The sequence below is a fragment of the Myotis myotis genome, unplaced genomic scaffold (assembly GCF_014108235.1).
Source record: "Myotis myotis isolate mMyoMyo1 unplaced genomic scaffold, mMyoMyo1.p scaffold_m19_p_2, whole genome shotgun sequence".
Lineage (NCBI taxonomy): Eukaryota > Metazoa > Chordata > Mammalia > Chiroptera > Vespertilionidae > Myotis > Myotis myotis.
The window spans coordinates 88,733,827-88,748,238 of NW_023416324.1; the positions used below are offsets into that span (position 1 = coordinate 88,733,827).

At 37.7% G+C, this 14,412-nt stretch overlaps 1 protein-coding gene across 5 annotated transcripts in view; it reads right to left on the bottom strand.

Moving 5' to 3' along the window:
- SNRNP48 (small nuclear ribonucleoprotein U11/U12 subunit 48) overlaps window positions 1-12,320 on the bottom strand; it is a 29,107-nt gene extending 16,787 nt beyond the window's left edge. The window contains exons 1-8 of one of the 5 annotated variants that reach the window (XM_036349382.1): window positions 12,113-12,320; window positions 9,296-9,409; window positions 8,990-9,050; window positions 7,584-7,658; window positions 4,129-4,136; window positions 2,306-2,324; window positions 1,359-1,547; window positions 818-939 (exon numbers count right to left, since the gene is read on the bottom strand). In XM_036349382.1, coding sequence (XP_036205275.1) covers window positions 818-939; window positions 1,359-1,547; window positions 2,306-2,324; window positions 4,129-4,136; window positions 7,584-7,658; window positions 8,990-9,050; window positions 9,296-9,409; window positions 12,113-12,268 — 744 coding nt within the window. In that variant the 5' untranslated portion in view covers window positions 12,269-12,320. Of the gene's footprint in view, window positions 1-817; window positions 940-1,358; window positions 1,548-2,305; window positions 2,325-4,128; window positions 4,137-7,583; window positions 7,659-8,989; window positions 9,051-9,295; window positions 9,410-11,637; window positions 12,079-12,112 lie in introns of those variants that run through there. The other 4 variants (XM_036349384.1, XM_036349386.1, XM_036349383.1 and 1 more) reach the window with 4 other exon arrangements.
- Window positions 12,321-14,412: the final 2,092 nt, after the last annotated feature.

Consider the following 14,412-nt stretch of genomic DNA (forward strand, 5'->3'; position numbering starts at 1 on the left):
TATATATTTAAATGCCATTTAACAAAGAAAAATCAACCAAAGAAATGAGTTCACGTGTCACCTCTGACACATGTGTCATAGGTTCGCCAACACTGATAGGAGCCAGGAGGTGATGGTTCAATTCCTGGTCAGGCCATATGCCCAGGTTGCGACTCGATCCCCAATGTAGGGCGTGCAGGAGGCAGTTGATCAATTATTCTCTCTCATCATTGATCTCTCTCTTTCCCTTCCTCTCTGAAATCAATAAAAATATATTAAATAAATTATAAATAATTTATACCAAGACATTTCTTGTCTAAATATTTAGCAGAGTACATAAAAACACACTAAAATTTCTGCCAAAGAACTATAGCTATTTATTGAGCAATTTATATCCACATGTATAATCTCAATCAATTTTTATAACAACCCTGCAAAGTCTATGCTGTGATAAATCTTTTATAAATCATTCTTAAAAACTTCAAATAACTTGCCCAAGTCAAACAGTAATGATAAACAGCAGAATCGAAACTTAAGCAACCAGGTATGTTTAAAGCCAAAATCTAAAATCCTCTTATCACTTTCTCAAAAGTAGGTATTTTTTAAAGATTGTACAACCTCTTTATATAAGGTTTCTGTATCCTAAAAAGCCTTTGTCTGGCAAGGAGTGGATCTGAAAGTGATAAAGCAACTACAGATCAGGTGTGTCTAGCTTGAAGATACTTATTTTTTCAGAAAATCTCCAAGGAACTATGGAAATCCATAGAACAGATTTAGAAATCTACATAAAGGAAATGTCTGTTCTCAACAAAGCTCTACAAGATTATATAAAACTTACCTCAGTGTATGATTTCTTGGTTATGTGAACATTCTTAGCTCTATAGGATTGACGTCTTCTTTTATAATCCCTCACTTCTGCCAAGATTTCAAGGTAAGATTTTGGACTTTTTCGACTATTATCTAATAAAAAATAAAATTATTATATCCTTAGAAAAATTTACATTCTTAAAAATTAACAGGAACACCACAATCACATTTTAACATGTTTCAAAATATATTAAAAATATTCTAAAAATTCTACATTATATAAATGGGCTAAGTTTTATACCATTCCTTTTCTCCAGTCATCAGTTGAACATAAGAGTGTTTAGGTACATAGATTACAGCAACAGCACAGCTGTAACATTCCCACAGAAGGATGCTTTGCTTAATGTAAAATCAGAGAGCAAACTTTCACTACTGAATAAACATCTTTTATACGTGAATATCAGATGACACAAAACCATCTTATTCTTAAAATGGCCTGACATATCATCTTAATAACAGCAAAGAATGGAATAACTATTAAGAAATATAAAACTATGATATTCATCTCAAACCTTGATTGACTTTTGCAGCCAAGTCTACAAAGAGATCACTGTCATTTTCGATAATTTGAGAATCAGAGCGCTTTTTCTTTGTCTCCTCAATTACGAAATCATAGAGGGCAAGACGATCAGCTTGGGTCAGATCACAAACAAATCGTTTGTGATTCAGAGGAACTTCGACAGGTAATGAAGAATAAATCCCTAAAGTAAAAATAAAACCACAAAAATAAAAATACATGAAGCATTGCGGACTTAAGATCTACTACTTATCTATAAACATGCACTATAGTAATGCAGTATGAACACAAATTTTTTTCATAGTATGCCTAAATTACAAAATATCAATCTATGTAACAAATGATAAAACAATGACTTTATCCTGAATGCTACATTCACATACAGGATATATTGTGGATATTCGCTCTTCTCTCCAACAATGTTAAAACAGATCCCATGAAGGCAGGCAGTAATTATCATAAGACAATGTTCATAAGAAAACCTTTTGGTTAACAATTTTTCAAAGGCTACCCACGCTATAAAAGTAGATATTAACTTCCTTTCTGTGCATATGTTTTTTCCCATAAAAGCTGATGGGGAGAGACTTTTAATAGGTAATATGTATTATAGTTCCATTGAAAATAAATTATAGAAATATGAAAAATGTGTTTAAAAATGTCCTTTTTATATGAGACATCAAGCTACTCATTCCACATTAACAATATATCACATTTGTGTAATGACTCAGAGCTACGGACCAAAAACAATTAGTAGCAGAAATCCCACACTTCCTCAGACCAGAGAAAGACAAGTTACATTGAGACTAAACTTGTTTTAATTTTCTGAAAAGGAAGCATATTGGCTTAACCAAGTTAACAGAAAAAAGTTAACAGCAGTGCCCCCACAACAGTTACAGAACTTTCTAAAATCTGCTCATTAATGAAAAAAAGTAAATACAATACCTTGATATGATGTATTAAACTTTGAAGAAAAATTTTGTTTTGAGAATCAAATTTTCTCAAAGAAATAAAAAATTATTGTAACTGTAAATAAAGCAATTTAAAACGATAGTCCCAGACTCATTATTCACTAATGCAAAGAACATGAGCTACCAAATAAACCCTTTTAATGTTTGCTAAGTTACCCAATAGTAATAACTCTGGTTCACAGAACAATATAAAATCAGTAGCTCTTCCCTGATACTTATATTTGATATTAGCTTTGCTGACTTCCTAAGACGCAAAAAAAATAAAATAATAAAAGCATACTATAAACTAAGCATTGCAACACATACACACAAAAGATTACTTTATATTTGTCTACAAATTAAGAGAATAGCTACACTGAATAAAGTCTGTGGTCTAACAGCTATAGATAACTTAAATGTGCAAGTCAAAGGATTTTGAATTAGTGGGGAAGAAAGGTTTCCCTTGAAGTCAACCAATTTTACTCCACTTCTGATAGACACTAGGAAATGCGCTTATGTGCAGCCAGATGTTAAAACATTTAAAAAATGAGTTTGCTTTGATAAACCTAATTCTTTTGAATATAGGCTACAAAGTCTGGAAGAAAAATTAGAAAAGATTAGAAAACACTAATGTTCAGTCATACTCTACTTAATGAGGGGAATATGTTCTGAGAAATGTGTCGTTAAGCAATTCCATCGTTGTGGGACTACCACAGAGTACACAAGCCTAGATGGTATATCCTACTACACACCTAGGCTTTGTGGTATAGCCTATTGCTCCTAGGCTACAGGCCTGCACAGCATGTTATTATTTTACTAAATACTGCAGGCAACTGTAACTCAATGGTATTTGTGTATCTAAACATAGCTAAACCTTAAAAGGTAGAATAAAAATACTGTGTAAAAGATCAAGTGTGTGTGGGCGTGTGGCTTGGGGGGGTCGGGAAGGGTTGTGGAGGGAGAGAGAGTAGACATCAGAAGGAGGGAAAGTAGGGAGAAATAGAAAGGGAGAGCAGAAGCAGAGATCAAAAGAGACACAGATAAAACTTAAGATGAGAATAAAAGAGGGAGGATGGGAGAAGGAAAGAGAGGGCCCTTGACAGAAAGAGTGAGAAACAGAGATGGGGGGGGGGGCGGGGGAGAATTGAAAGGAAAGAGAGACGAAGAGAAACAGACAGAGGGAAGGACAGTGAGTTTATGAGCTTTAGTGTGTGTTAATGTGTGTGCAGGGGTGGGTGCCAGGGGGTGGGGGCCGGGAGCTACTGGGCTCCCCTCCTTCACCAACTCTAGGCCCCAGCCAGGGGCAGGGTGCAGGGCAAGGAGACAACATGCCAAGCCTCCTTGTCTATTTAAGCCACCCAGACAGAACTAGCAGTAAATTCAACATCCTAGTTGGGTCCAGCCTTTTCTTTCAACATCACAAACTTTTGCTTATAACCCATTAAAATCTTATGAACCACCATGGTATATGCAGATCACTGCATAACAAAACATGCATAACTGCAGTGCATGACTGTGTTATAAACAAGCTCCACACAAATCTTTGCCTGTTATTTTTCAAACAAAGAAATATAATTTCCTCTTTGAAATATATTGGAGTTTTCTTTATTCATCTTAAATTTCTATATAAAGATTGATACTTAAATTCTTTGAAAATTCAACTAAAATTCCAAATCAAGACTGTAATACTGTGACAGTGACTAAGATAAAGTTTAGAAATTTGAATGATACTTTTAAAAGGATATCATTTGCAAAAAGGATACTGCATATCTTTAAATAAGGAGTACATTCAGGTTCCTAATTCCTCTTTATACTCACCCCAATTACTGAAAAAGAAAAAGTACAGGAAAAGTTAAACAACAAACTGCATTCAAATCATTCAGAACATAGATATTTCTGACAAAAAATAAGGGTAAACACACTTACATAAGCTTACATTTCCATAAAATGTAAATTTTCTAACACAAGTTTCTATGCTTTAGATAGAGTGCATTTCAATGTGCTGTAATCATACCAATTCTGTGAACTTCTACTTTTCTGTATAATAGTTTTTAATTGTGGTAAAACATACAAAACATAAAATTTACTATTTTAACCATCTTTAAGTGTACAGTTCATTGGCATTAGTACATTCACACTGCTGTGCAACCATCACTTCTATCCATCTCCAGAGCTTTTCATCACCCTGAACTGACACTCTACTCTACTTTTTAGTAACTCTAATTCTCAATTCTTCCTTGTTAGTCACTTTTGCCATCATAGGGCATCTTAAACGTATGAGATACTATACTATTTATTAACAAGAGGTACTATTTCTGAGATACATATTTAGAATTTTAGAGAGAATTCAGAGTCAACTTCTTAACATTAGAGATAAATTACAGCCCACAGAAGCAAAATGACTTGCCAAAGTTTCACAAGTGGTAGGAACAGATTAGCTTTAGAACTACTCTATTTCTATCTCTTTAGGGTTTGTTAGCCATAGTACCCTGATCTTCAAATCGCAGCCATGACTCACACCAAAATCTGTGGATGTTCAAGTCCCTTACATAAAATGGTGTAGAACAATACATAGTCAGCCCTCCACATCCCTGGATTCCCAACTGTGGATTAAAAATACTATTTTGGTATCCTCCTCAGATGCCAAGCCCGTGGATGCAAAACCCACAAATACAGAGGGCCAACAGTATTTATTGAAAGAAATCCACGTATAAGTGGACCTATGCATTCAAACCTATGTTGTTCAAAGGTCAACTGTATGTCATGAAATTCAAGTATAACAACTTGAATCTTTAATACAGAAGGAAAAAGATAAACCATCAAATATAAAATGATTGTTTATGATTGAAATTAATATCTTGGTTACAAAATTAACCAAAGTAACTATATCTAAAAATAAGTAAGTAGATCTAATGGTTATTTAAGCTTTCAGGAAGATTAATGAATTGAGACCTAATAAGACTGATAAAATGAAAACATAAATATATAACCACACCAAAAAAACTTAAAATTTAGTGAATAAAAAATATTAATTACATGAAAAAATGTAAAATTGTTCATGTTAGTCGTCTTCCCTCAAAATAAACACATCAAAAAAAAGATATTAAAGAGATTTTTGTCCTGGAGTAAAATGTTTAGGTATAAGCAAACTACAAAAATAATCTCTGTTGAGGAAATGCAGAACTCTACACAAGATGAAAAATAGTTTTAAAAAGAGGGTTATAGATCATATAAAAATAGTTCTTAACAGTTAAATCTTAATTTAAGCTAGTACAAAAATTCAAAATCAAATAAAATTTCCTCTTAATGTACTGAAAGAAGTATTCATTCAAAGTAATTATTTGTTTTTATAAAAAACTAAACTCAATGTCCAAATCTGCCTTATTACTCTTATATAAAAACCTCAGATTAGAAAATGATCTAGAAAATTACTCATATATACCTATATGAGTAATTATACATATATATAATTCTCACCCATTTCATCTTAATATTGCTTTCTATTGCTCTAAACAACACTAGGAGATAGTTTTATATTACAGATAAGAAAGTAAAAACTCAGAAAAGCTGTCATTTGTATAAGGCCAAGCAACTAGTTTATTTCTTTAAAATAGGCTCACCCAAATGAACAGTATTAATAGTAATATTATGTACAGATATGAAGTTTGTGACATTCTTTTAATTAATCATGATAGACATAATAAATAATGAATGTATTTGAGCAATTATGTAGAATCCACAAATATCACTAAATGTAGAGTTTCTAACAGAATGCAGAATAATTCAGTGCTGTGTTTGTGACAAAATTTAGAACTTGGCTCTGGATCCAGCTTTGCTATTATCTAGCAATTCAGTTATGTGTGCCTCTACTTCTTCACCTACTATGGAGGGGAAAATACTCATCCAACTTATCACAAGTTTACTGTGAAGGAGTAATAAAATATATAACAAGGCTTTGGAAAAAAATCTCTTAAAAGTATTAAGGACCTTTAGAACAAAGACACCAGAACCTTATCATCTCTATCAGTCAGAGTTTGTTTCTTTATCAGTAAAAAGCAGACACTAGATTAGATGATCTTCCAAGTTCTCTTTAAACTCTAATAAATTCAGTAAATCTAACTAGGTAAGGTCAAATAAAGTCTTTTAACAATTAACCCCTCAAAAAAAAATCCTCTACTTTTTAATTGGTTGATTAACAGGGGCAATAGGTAGAACCAATAATAGGGGTTCAGTAAACTCTTCAATAAGAGAAAGTCAAATGTCTCCCTCAAAGAGAAAAACCTGGAATTCAGCACAAAGTACATAAAAACAGGAGCTTCAAAACAGGAAATACAATGTGCTTCTGCTGTTATAGGAAACAATGTAATGCAGACTAAAGGTAAGGGACTTCCTCCTTCTGAAGCCACAGGGCACTTAGGGAGAAATCGAGCCCAAATATTGGCTTAGAAAAATGAGCTAAGACCCTGAACTTAACAAGAAAGAAAACAAACCATAATAATGGGCTGGTGAATATAATTCAGAAGAGTGAGGAAAGAAAGGTAAGATGTCCAGAGAAAGCTACCTTCAGAAGGTTCAAAAAACAACTCAAATCCTTATAAAAAGGAGCCAGTCATGTTTAGCTTAGATGTTTTAACTAGGTTCAAAATCTATTAAATCTATTTACTCCTTTACCTTCTATGTTTTTGATGGATTAAGTTTTCTTTCAATTTCCCAGAAGCTCACACTTAAAAATTCTAACCTAGTCTCTGCTGACATAAGCCCCAGAAAGAAACTCTTAACCCAGCTCCAAAACTGGGCATAAAAGGATCCACAAACCCTCTGAAATTGTACCTAATACTTTGCATTTTATTTTGAGGGGCAGCTGTGAGAACTAATCTCTTTTAGCCTAAGTCTTTCCTTTCATGTTCATTTCAATAATACATTTAACAATGGGCTAATCCTCAAGAAAGGAAATCTCAGGGTAAAACAGTCTCACTAAATAGGATTTATTAACTAAATAATCATAATTTTAAAAATGATCTATAAGGCAATCTAATCTATTCGGAAATTCCAAAGCATGAAGTCCTAAGACAGTGTCCTAGTCAGACTTGTGTATTTGAGCAGAAAATATCTAACAACTAAGCTGACACCAAGCACAGTAGTCTAATATGTAAAACTTAACCTTTCCCATATAATTGTTTTCACAAGATTTTTCTTAAAAATTAATAACACGTGTGCTTGTGGGAGAAAAATAGTTTTATTCATTATTTAGCTCAAACTATGATGCCACTTACTTTGATTATAATAGTCACCATCTTTTCCAACTGCATTTCTAGCTTGTTTAATTATCTGGAATTGTGAGTCCTTATCTGTCAAAAAAATCCAAACACAATATGAATCATCAGTGTCCATGATTAGATTATTAACTGGGTTCCAATCCAAGTTCTTTAGACACACAAACCTTTAAAATCTTAAGAGAGGCAACACCCCCAATCACTGCCTAGGTCAGTGGTTCTCAACCTTCCTAATGCTGCGACCCTTTAATACAGTTCCTCATGTTGTGGTGACCCCCAATTTCATTGTTACAAATTAAACATAATTAAAGCATAGTGATTAATCACAAAAACAATATGTAATTATATGTGTGTTTTCCGATGGTCTTAGGCGACCCTTGTGAAAGGGTCGTTCAATCCCCAAAGGGGTTGTGACCCACAGGTTGAGGACCACTGGCCTAGGTAGTCTGAAAGCAGAAATTCTTTCAGATCTAGCTAGATCCTAGTAAGTAACCAGAGTTCAGGTGGTTCAGAAAACATAATCAGGCACAAAACAGTAACCGCTAAAAATTTTAGCAACAAATATGTAACATTTCTTGAATCCCACTAAGTGTCAAGCACTATTCTAAGAATATTACATGTATCATTTAATCTTCATAAAAGTGAAAATACCCTGCCCTAGCTCCTTTGGCTCAGTGAACAGAGTGTCGGCCTGCAGACTGAAGGGTCCCAGGTTCGATTCTGATCAAGGGCACATGCCTGGGTTGTAGGCTTGATCCCCAGTAGGGGGCATGCAGGAGGCAGCCGATCAATGATTCTCTCTTATCATTGATGTTTCTCTCGCTCCCTCTCCCTTCCTCTCTGAAATCAATAAAAATACATTTTAAAAAAAGTGCAAATACCATCATTCCCATTTTATAAAGAAATTTAGACAACAAACAGATTAATTACCTTGCTGAAAGTTACACATCTATTAGTGACAAAACCAGGAGCTGAATCAGGGCCTTCTACTTTAGAGCCCAAGATTTCAACCTCTTAAAACAGCGGTCACCAACCGGTAGCCCACGGACCACTGGTGGTCCATGAGGTCCGAAAGGTTGGCGACTGCTGTCTTAGAACACATTTCCATCTTCAGTCCTGTCTTCAAACTGTGTTGAGTGGACAGATTTTTGTTATAACTAAGAAGAAAGGTGTCTGTCCTACTGTACAAAGCTTTTCAGGATTTTCACTAAATATTAATATAACAGGCCTGGTCTCTAACTTTCAGATTACAAAAACTAGTTTCACTATACATTAATCAATCCTACATTCTCTTAAGGTATAAATGTCCTTAATCATAAAGTCCATTCTTTTGATAATTAAAAAATGAATTATCAATACATACATATAGTAAGATATTTTAAAAATTATAATCTACTAATACTTACTCAAAGTGATTGAAGGTATCTTCATATTCTCATAGAAAAATTCAGAATTATACATTTTATCCTAAACAGTAAAAAGACAAACAAAAAAAGTCAGTGTTCTTGAGAATCAGATGATTAACTATTTTAAGATTTGACATAAACCAACAATAGATTAGTATCACTGAAATATCTCTTGCAATAATTTGTGAAATCAGGCTAGTACCATTCTATCCCACAAATGACTATTATTTCATGTCAGAAAACCTCACCCTATACTTCCATATATTATGAATTTATTAGTGCATGAATTATATGACACACGCATACCTCTTCTTCTTTGGTGTAGCCCAGTTTCCTCAATCTACATGATACCATGTGCTTTGCTAAAGATGATTTAGGCATGTGATGATTGAAATCATAAGGACATATCACAACTTCATCCTATAAAAATCAAACAGAATCAAAGGAAAAAGGTACATAATATTTAAAGATTTAAATAATTACACCATTAAATGTTTACTACTTTGTAAAGTGGTACTATCCAGTTATGTCCTCTTCTGCAGGCCTCTCCCAACACCCTGTCTGAGTGTATGTGCATATTAAAACTTTTTAAAAGCCCCAGCCAAGTCATTCCACACACCAAAAGGTTGGGTGTTCGATTCCCAATCAGGGCACATACCTAGGTTGCAGGTTCAATCCTCAGTTGGAAGTTGGGGTGTGTATGGGAGGCAACCAACCCAACCAATTCATTCATTCATATTCTCTCTCTCTCTCTCTCTCTCTCTCTCTCTCTCTCTCTCTCTCCCCCCCCCTCCCTCTCCTTGCCTTCCCTCTCTCCCTCCCCCCTCACCCCCTCTCTTCCTCTTTCCTTCCTCCTCTCTAAAACCAATAAACATATCCTCAGGTAAGAATACAAAATAAATAAATTTTAAAAATTAAAAACCTTTCCCTATAGCCTTTGCCCCCTCTCCACCTCATCAAAGCCCAATTCGGAAAGATTTGTTCACATTCACTGCCTCAACAACCTCACCCATCAATCAGAAGGTCACTAACAACCTTCTGACTACTATAGCCAAAGCACATATCATAGTCCTTATTCATATTTGAATGCTTAGAAGGTCACAAACCAAATGTCTATTTCTGTCATCTTGATACACTTTTCATGGTCCTTCTGCTTCTCTGGTTCCTTCTACCTGGTCTCCTCTAAAGACGTCTTCCTTGTTCTACCTGTCCCCCTTTCTTTTCTTTTTTTCCCCAGAGGGAACTTACATACCTGGGCTACACATACATTTTCTTTTACTTAATTTCCAACTCCCAACCTCCACTTCTTTGGCAACTATCAGCTAGTTCTGTATATCTGAGTCTGTTTCTGTTCTGTTTGGCTTATTCATTTGTTTTGGTTTTTTTAGATTCCACATATAAGTAAAATCAGAAGGCATTCATCTTTCTCTGTGAAAATTATTTCACGTGGCACAATTTCTTCAAGGTCCATCCATGTTGTCCCAAGTGGCAGGATTTCCTTCCTTTTTATTGCTGAGTAATATTCCATTGTATGTATGTACCACTCACTACCTGTCCCCCTTTAAATGCTGGTGTTTCATGTCAGTCTAACCACCGGTGGCCTTTGCCATTTGATACATACTTACTAGAAGAACTCATGGCTTCAACTTTCACTATATAGGGATGACTCCCAAAATCTACAGCTAGTTTAGACCTTGTTTCTCTCTTGAGCACTTTACACTAAAGACACTAAAATTTCAACATGACCAAAAATAAATTCATTATATTCATGGTTTCCTGATCCCAAATCTGTTCGTCTTGTGTTTTCCTATTTCAGTAAAAAGGTCCTACTTGCCCAAGCAGATAACTGCCTCTTCTCCCACATCATCCACATCTAATCAATCACCTATCTATCCTTTTTACTCCTAAATAACTCTGAAATCCCTGCACATAATCCATCCATTTTACCACTTCCCCAATTCAGGATATCATGGATTACAAGAGCCATTACCTAACTACTTGCTCCACTTCCAGTCATTTTTTTTTTTCACTTTTTTACTGAATTTACTGGAGTGACATTGGTTAGTAAAATTACATAGGTTTCACGTGTACAATTCTACAGTACACCACCTGTATACTGTATTATGTGTTCACCCTTTATCCCCCCCCCTTCCCCCGCAAGCCCTCCTGGGCCTCCCCACACCGCCCTCCGCTTCCAGGCTTGCTGTCCATTCCATTCCTCACACTATGGCTAGTCTGCATCCCAAGTCTGCCGTTTTCTGACCGTATTAAGTTACTCAAGATACTTAACCTTCTTTTGCTTCCGTTTCCTCATCTATAAAATGGGTACAATAGCAGTGCCTCTCTCACAAAGCTACGGTGAAGATTAAGTTATACATGAGTTTATATGCATACGGCGATTCAAACGGGGCCTAGTACACAGCAAGTGTTCAACAAGTGGAAGCAATTAACAGGTTATTAAAAGGTAGATATTAATTATGACATGCCCAGACTCAAAACGCTCCCCTGCCTCCCCCACTGCCCTCATTAAAAAAGATGTGCATAGGTTCTTTGAAATGGCCGACCCAGGCCCCTACCCACCATCCTTAGAACACCCTCCCTCCCGCCACGCCTTTTGGAAAATCACAAGGGGTCGCTAACACACTTGCCTGCATTTTCTCAAAGCAATGCTCATGTTCAGCAGGGCTGCTAGCCACCCTCTCTCGGGGATGCCCTTCGTCATTCCAGGCTCGGTGCTCTCCCGGCGGGAGGTGGACAGTTTGGGCAGAGAAAGGCGAACCGAGACCCAAGCTCTCCCGGCTCGGAGTCTGGTGCCCCCGCGCATCCGTGCGGCAGGACGAAGCCCCCGCCCGCACCCCGGCAGCGCTCGGAGGCCCCGTCGCTGGTTTTCTCCCTAGACAGCAGGCCCGCCGCTCCCGCCCGCCCAGAGCACTGTCACCATTTCTTTACACCCGAGTCCCAGGAGGTGCGCAGCACAGGAGGCGCCGGACGCTCCGAGCCGTCCCAGGAGCCCACCGCCGCTCTGCCCCGGGCGCGGCTCCCACGCCCTTCCCCCCGCCGCCCTGCGTGGACGCGGCCGCCACAGAGAACCGCAGCTCAGGGCCGCAAGGGCCGCACCCTCACCTCGGCCGCCGCCGCCTCCCCGGGGTCCAGCCGATCCAGGCTCCAGCCCAGGGACGACGTGACCTCCTGCAGCGTCCGACAGCAGCTCTCCACGAACTCGCTCAGCTCCTCCTGCAGCCGCCGCCGATCCTCCAGCGGGGGTGGCTCGCCCTCCATGGCCGCACCCAGCCCGCCGAGGGGAAGCGGCCGAACTGCCAGCGGCGCGCGCGGCCTTCTGGGGGTTGTGGGCGGGGTCCCCGCGCCACGTGACTAGAACCGCCTACCGGGACGGGCCCGAGAAGGGCGGGAGCTGTCATTCTGAGAGGTGTTTCCAATATCGCTGCTTTAGTCACTGCTCCTGGAGGCATTTGCTCCTGGCCTGCCCTGAACGCCATTACCACCCTCATCTACTTTTTTAAATAAAGCGTTTTTATCTAAAGAACAGTTTGAAGAATAATGCAGTGCGCATTCGCACAGCTGTCCTCCCGCTCCTTAACTGTAACATGTGGCCACGTTTGCTTTCTCCCACTCTGTCTACACAGCCCCACGCACTATTTTTGCTGAATTATTTGAAAGTCAGTTGCATTTACTTCACCCCCAAAAGTTTGTATGAATCTCTTAAGAATGAGGATATTTTGGCCCTAACGGGTTTGGCTCGGTGGATAGAGCGTCGGCCTGCGGACCGAAAGGTCCCGGGTTCGATTCCGGTCAAGGGCATGTGCCTTGGTTGCGGGCACATCCCCAGTGGGAGGTGTGCAGGAGGCAGCTGATCGATGTTTCTCTCTCATCGATGTTTCTAACTCTCTATCCCTCTCCCTTCCTCTCTGTAAAAAATCAATAAAATATATTTTTTAAAAAAAGAGGATATTTTGCTTCCATAACCACAGTAAATGATCAACTCTAAGAAAAAGAATCATTCCAAAATGTCTAATATACAGTTCATATTCAAATTTCCCCAGTTGTCCCCCAAGTTCCTTTTATAGCCGTTTCACTTCTTCCAACTCATGACCTACAATTGGTTATTGTCTCTTTTACTTTACAAAAGTCTGTCTCCCCTACTCTCCTTTTTATTTTTATTTTAATGTATTTTATTGATTTTTACAGAGAGGAAGGGAGAGGGATAGAGAGTTAGAAACATTGATCAGCTGCCTCCTGCACACTCCCTACTGGGTATGTGCCCCCAACCAAGGTACATGCTCTTGACCAGAATCAAACCTGGGACCCTTCAGTCCACAGGCCGACGCTCTATCCACTGAGCCAAATCAGTTAGGGCTACTCTCCTTTTTAAACTGAGCCAGTGAATTTTGTCAGGAGCCTCAGCCACTTGTCCTGTAGAATGTCCCTCTTTCTGGATTTGTCAGATTTTTTTTCCTTTATGAGTAGGTTCAGTTTACACATTTTTGCAAGATGTGTGTACCTCTTTATTACATCTCATAAAGGACACATATTTTAGATTCTCTATTAGTAATGCAAAATTTGATCACTTAGTAAAGATGATGGCTGTATCTCTCCATTTTAATAGTACACTTCTTCTTGGTAATTGGTAATCTGTGGGATACCTTATGCCATATGAATGTCCTGTTCTCCAACAAACTCACACAATCCTTCACTGAATCTCATTATGTTAGGAATTATGATGATTCTTTTTTTTAAGATTTTTTAATTGATTTCTAGAGAGAAAGAGAGGAAACATCCATTTGAGACATTGATTGGCTGCCTACCACACACATGCCACCTGGGATCAAGCCCAAAACTTGGCCAAGTGCCCCACCCGGAAACAATGGGCAACCTTTCTGTAGTGCACAGAATTATGACCAACAAACTAGGCCACACCAGCCAGGGCTTATGATGGTTTTTTACTGCTATTATGGCTTCTACATGTATCAGCTAGCATTCTAACCACACCTTCACTTTGTTTCACTGTGGAACCAAGGTGTTTTTTTAAATTATTGAGTTATTAATGATAAATTATTTTTAAAGTCATTATTACTATTCCATTACCATCATAATTCTTGTTGATGCTCAAATTGTCTCAAATTTGACCTGTGGGAGCTACTTTATACCAGTCCGTGTCTGTTTGACATGTTCCTAAGAGTCCTTGAGAACTTCCTTACATTGACTAATTCAAGTTTACTTTTTACATTTCCTACCCAAGACCTGGAATCAGTTTCCATAGATGGTTTTAACTCCTAGAATATACTCCTACTTATATTATTTATTTTATTAAAGCCTGATGCCAAATCTTTGGTTCCCTTGGCACTTGTATGCACCAGATGAGGAAAAAAACATGAAGGAAATTTTTGTGAACAGCTGTTTCCAAA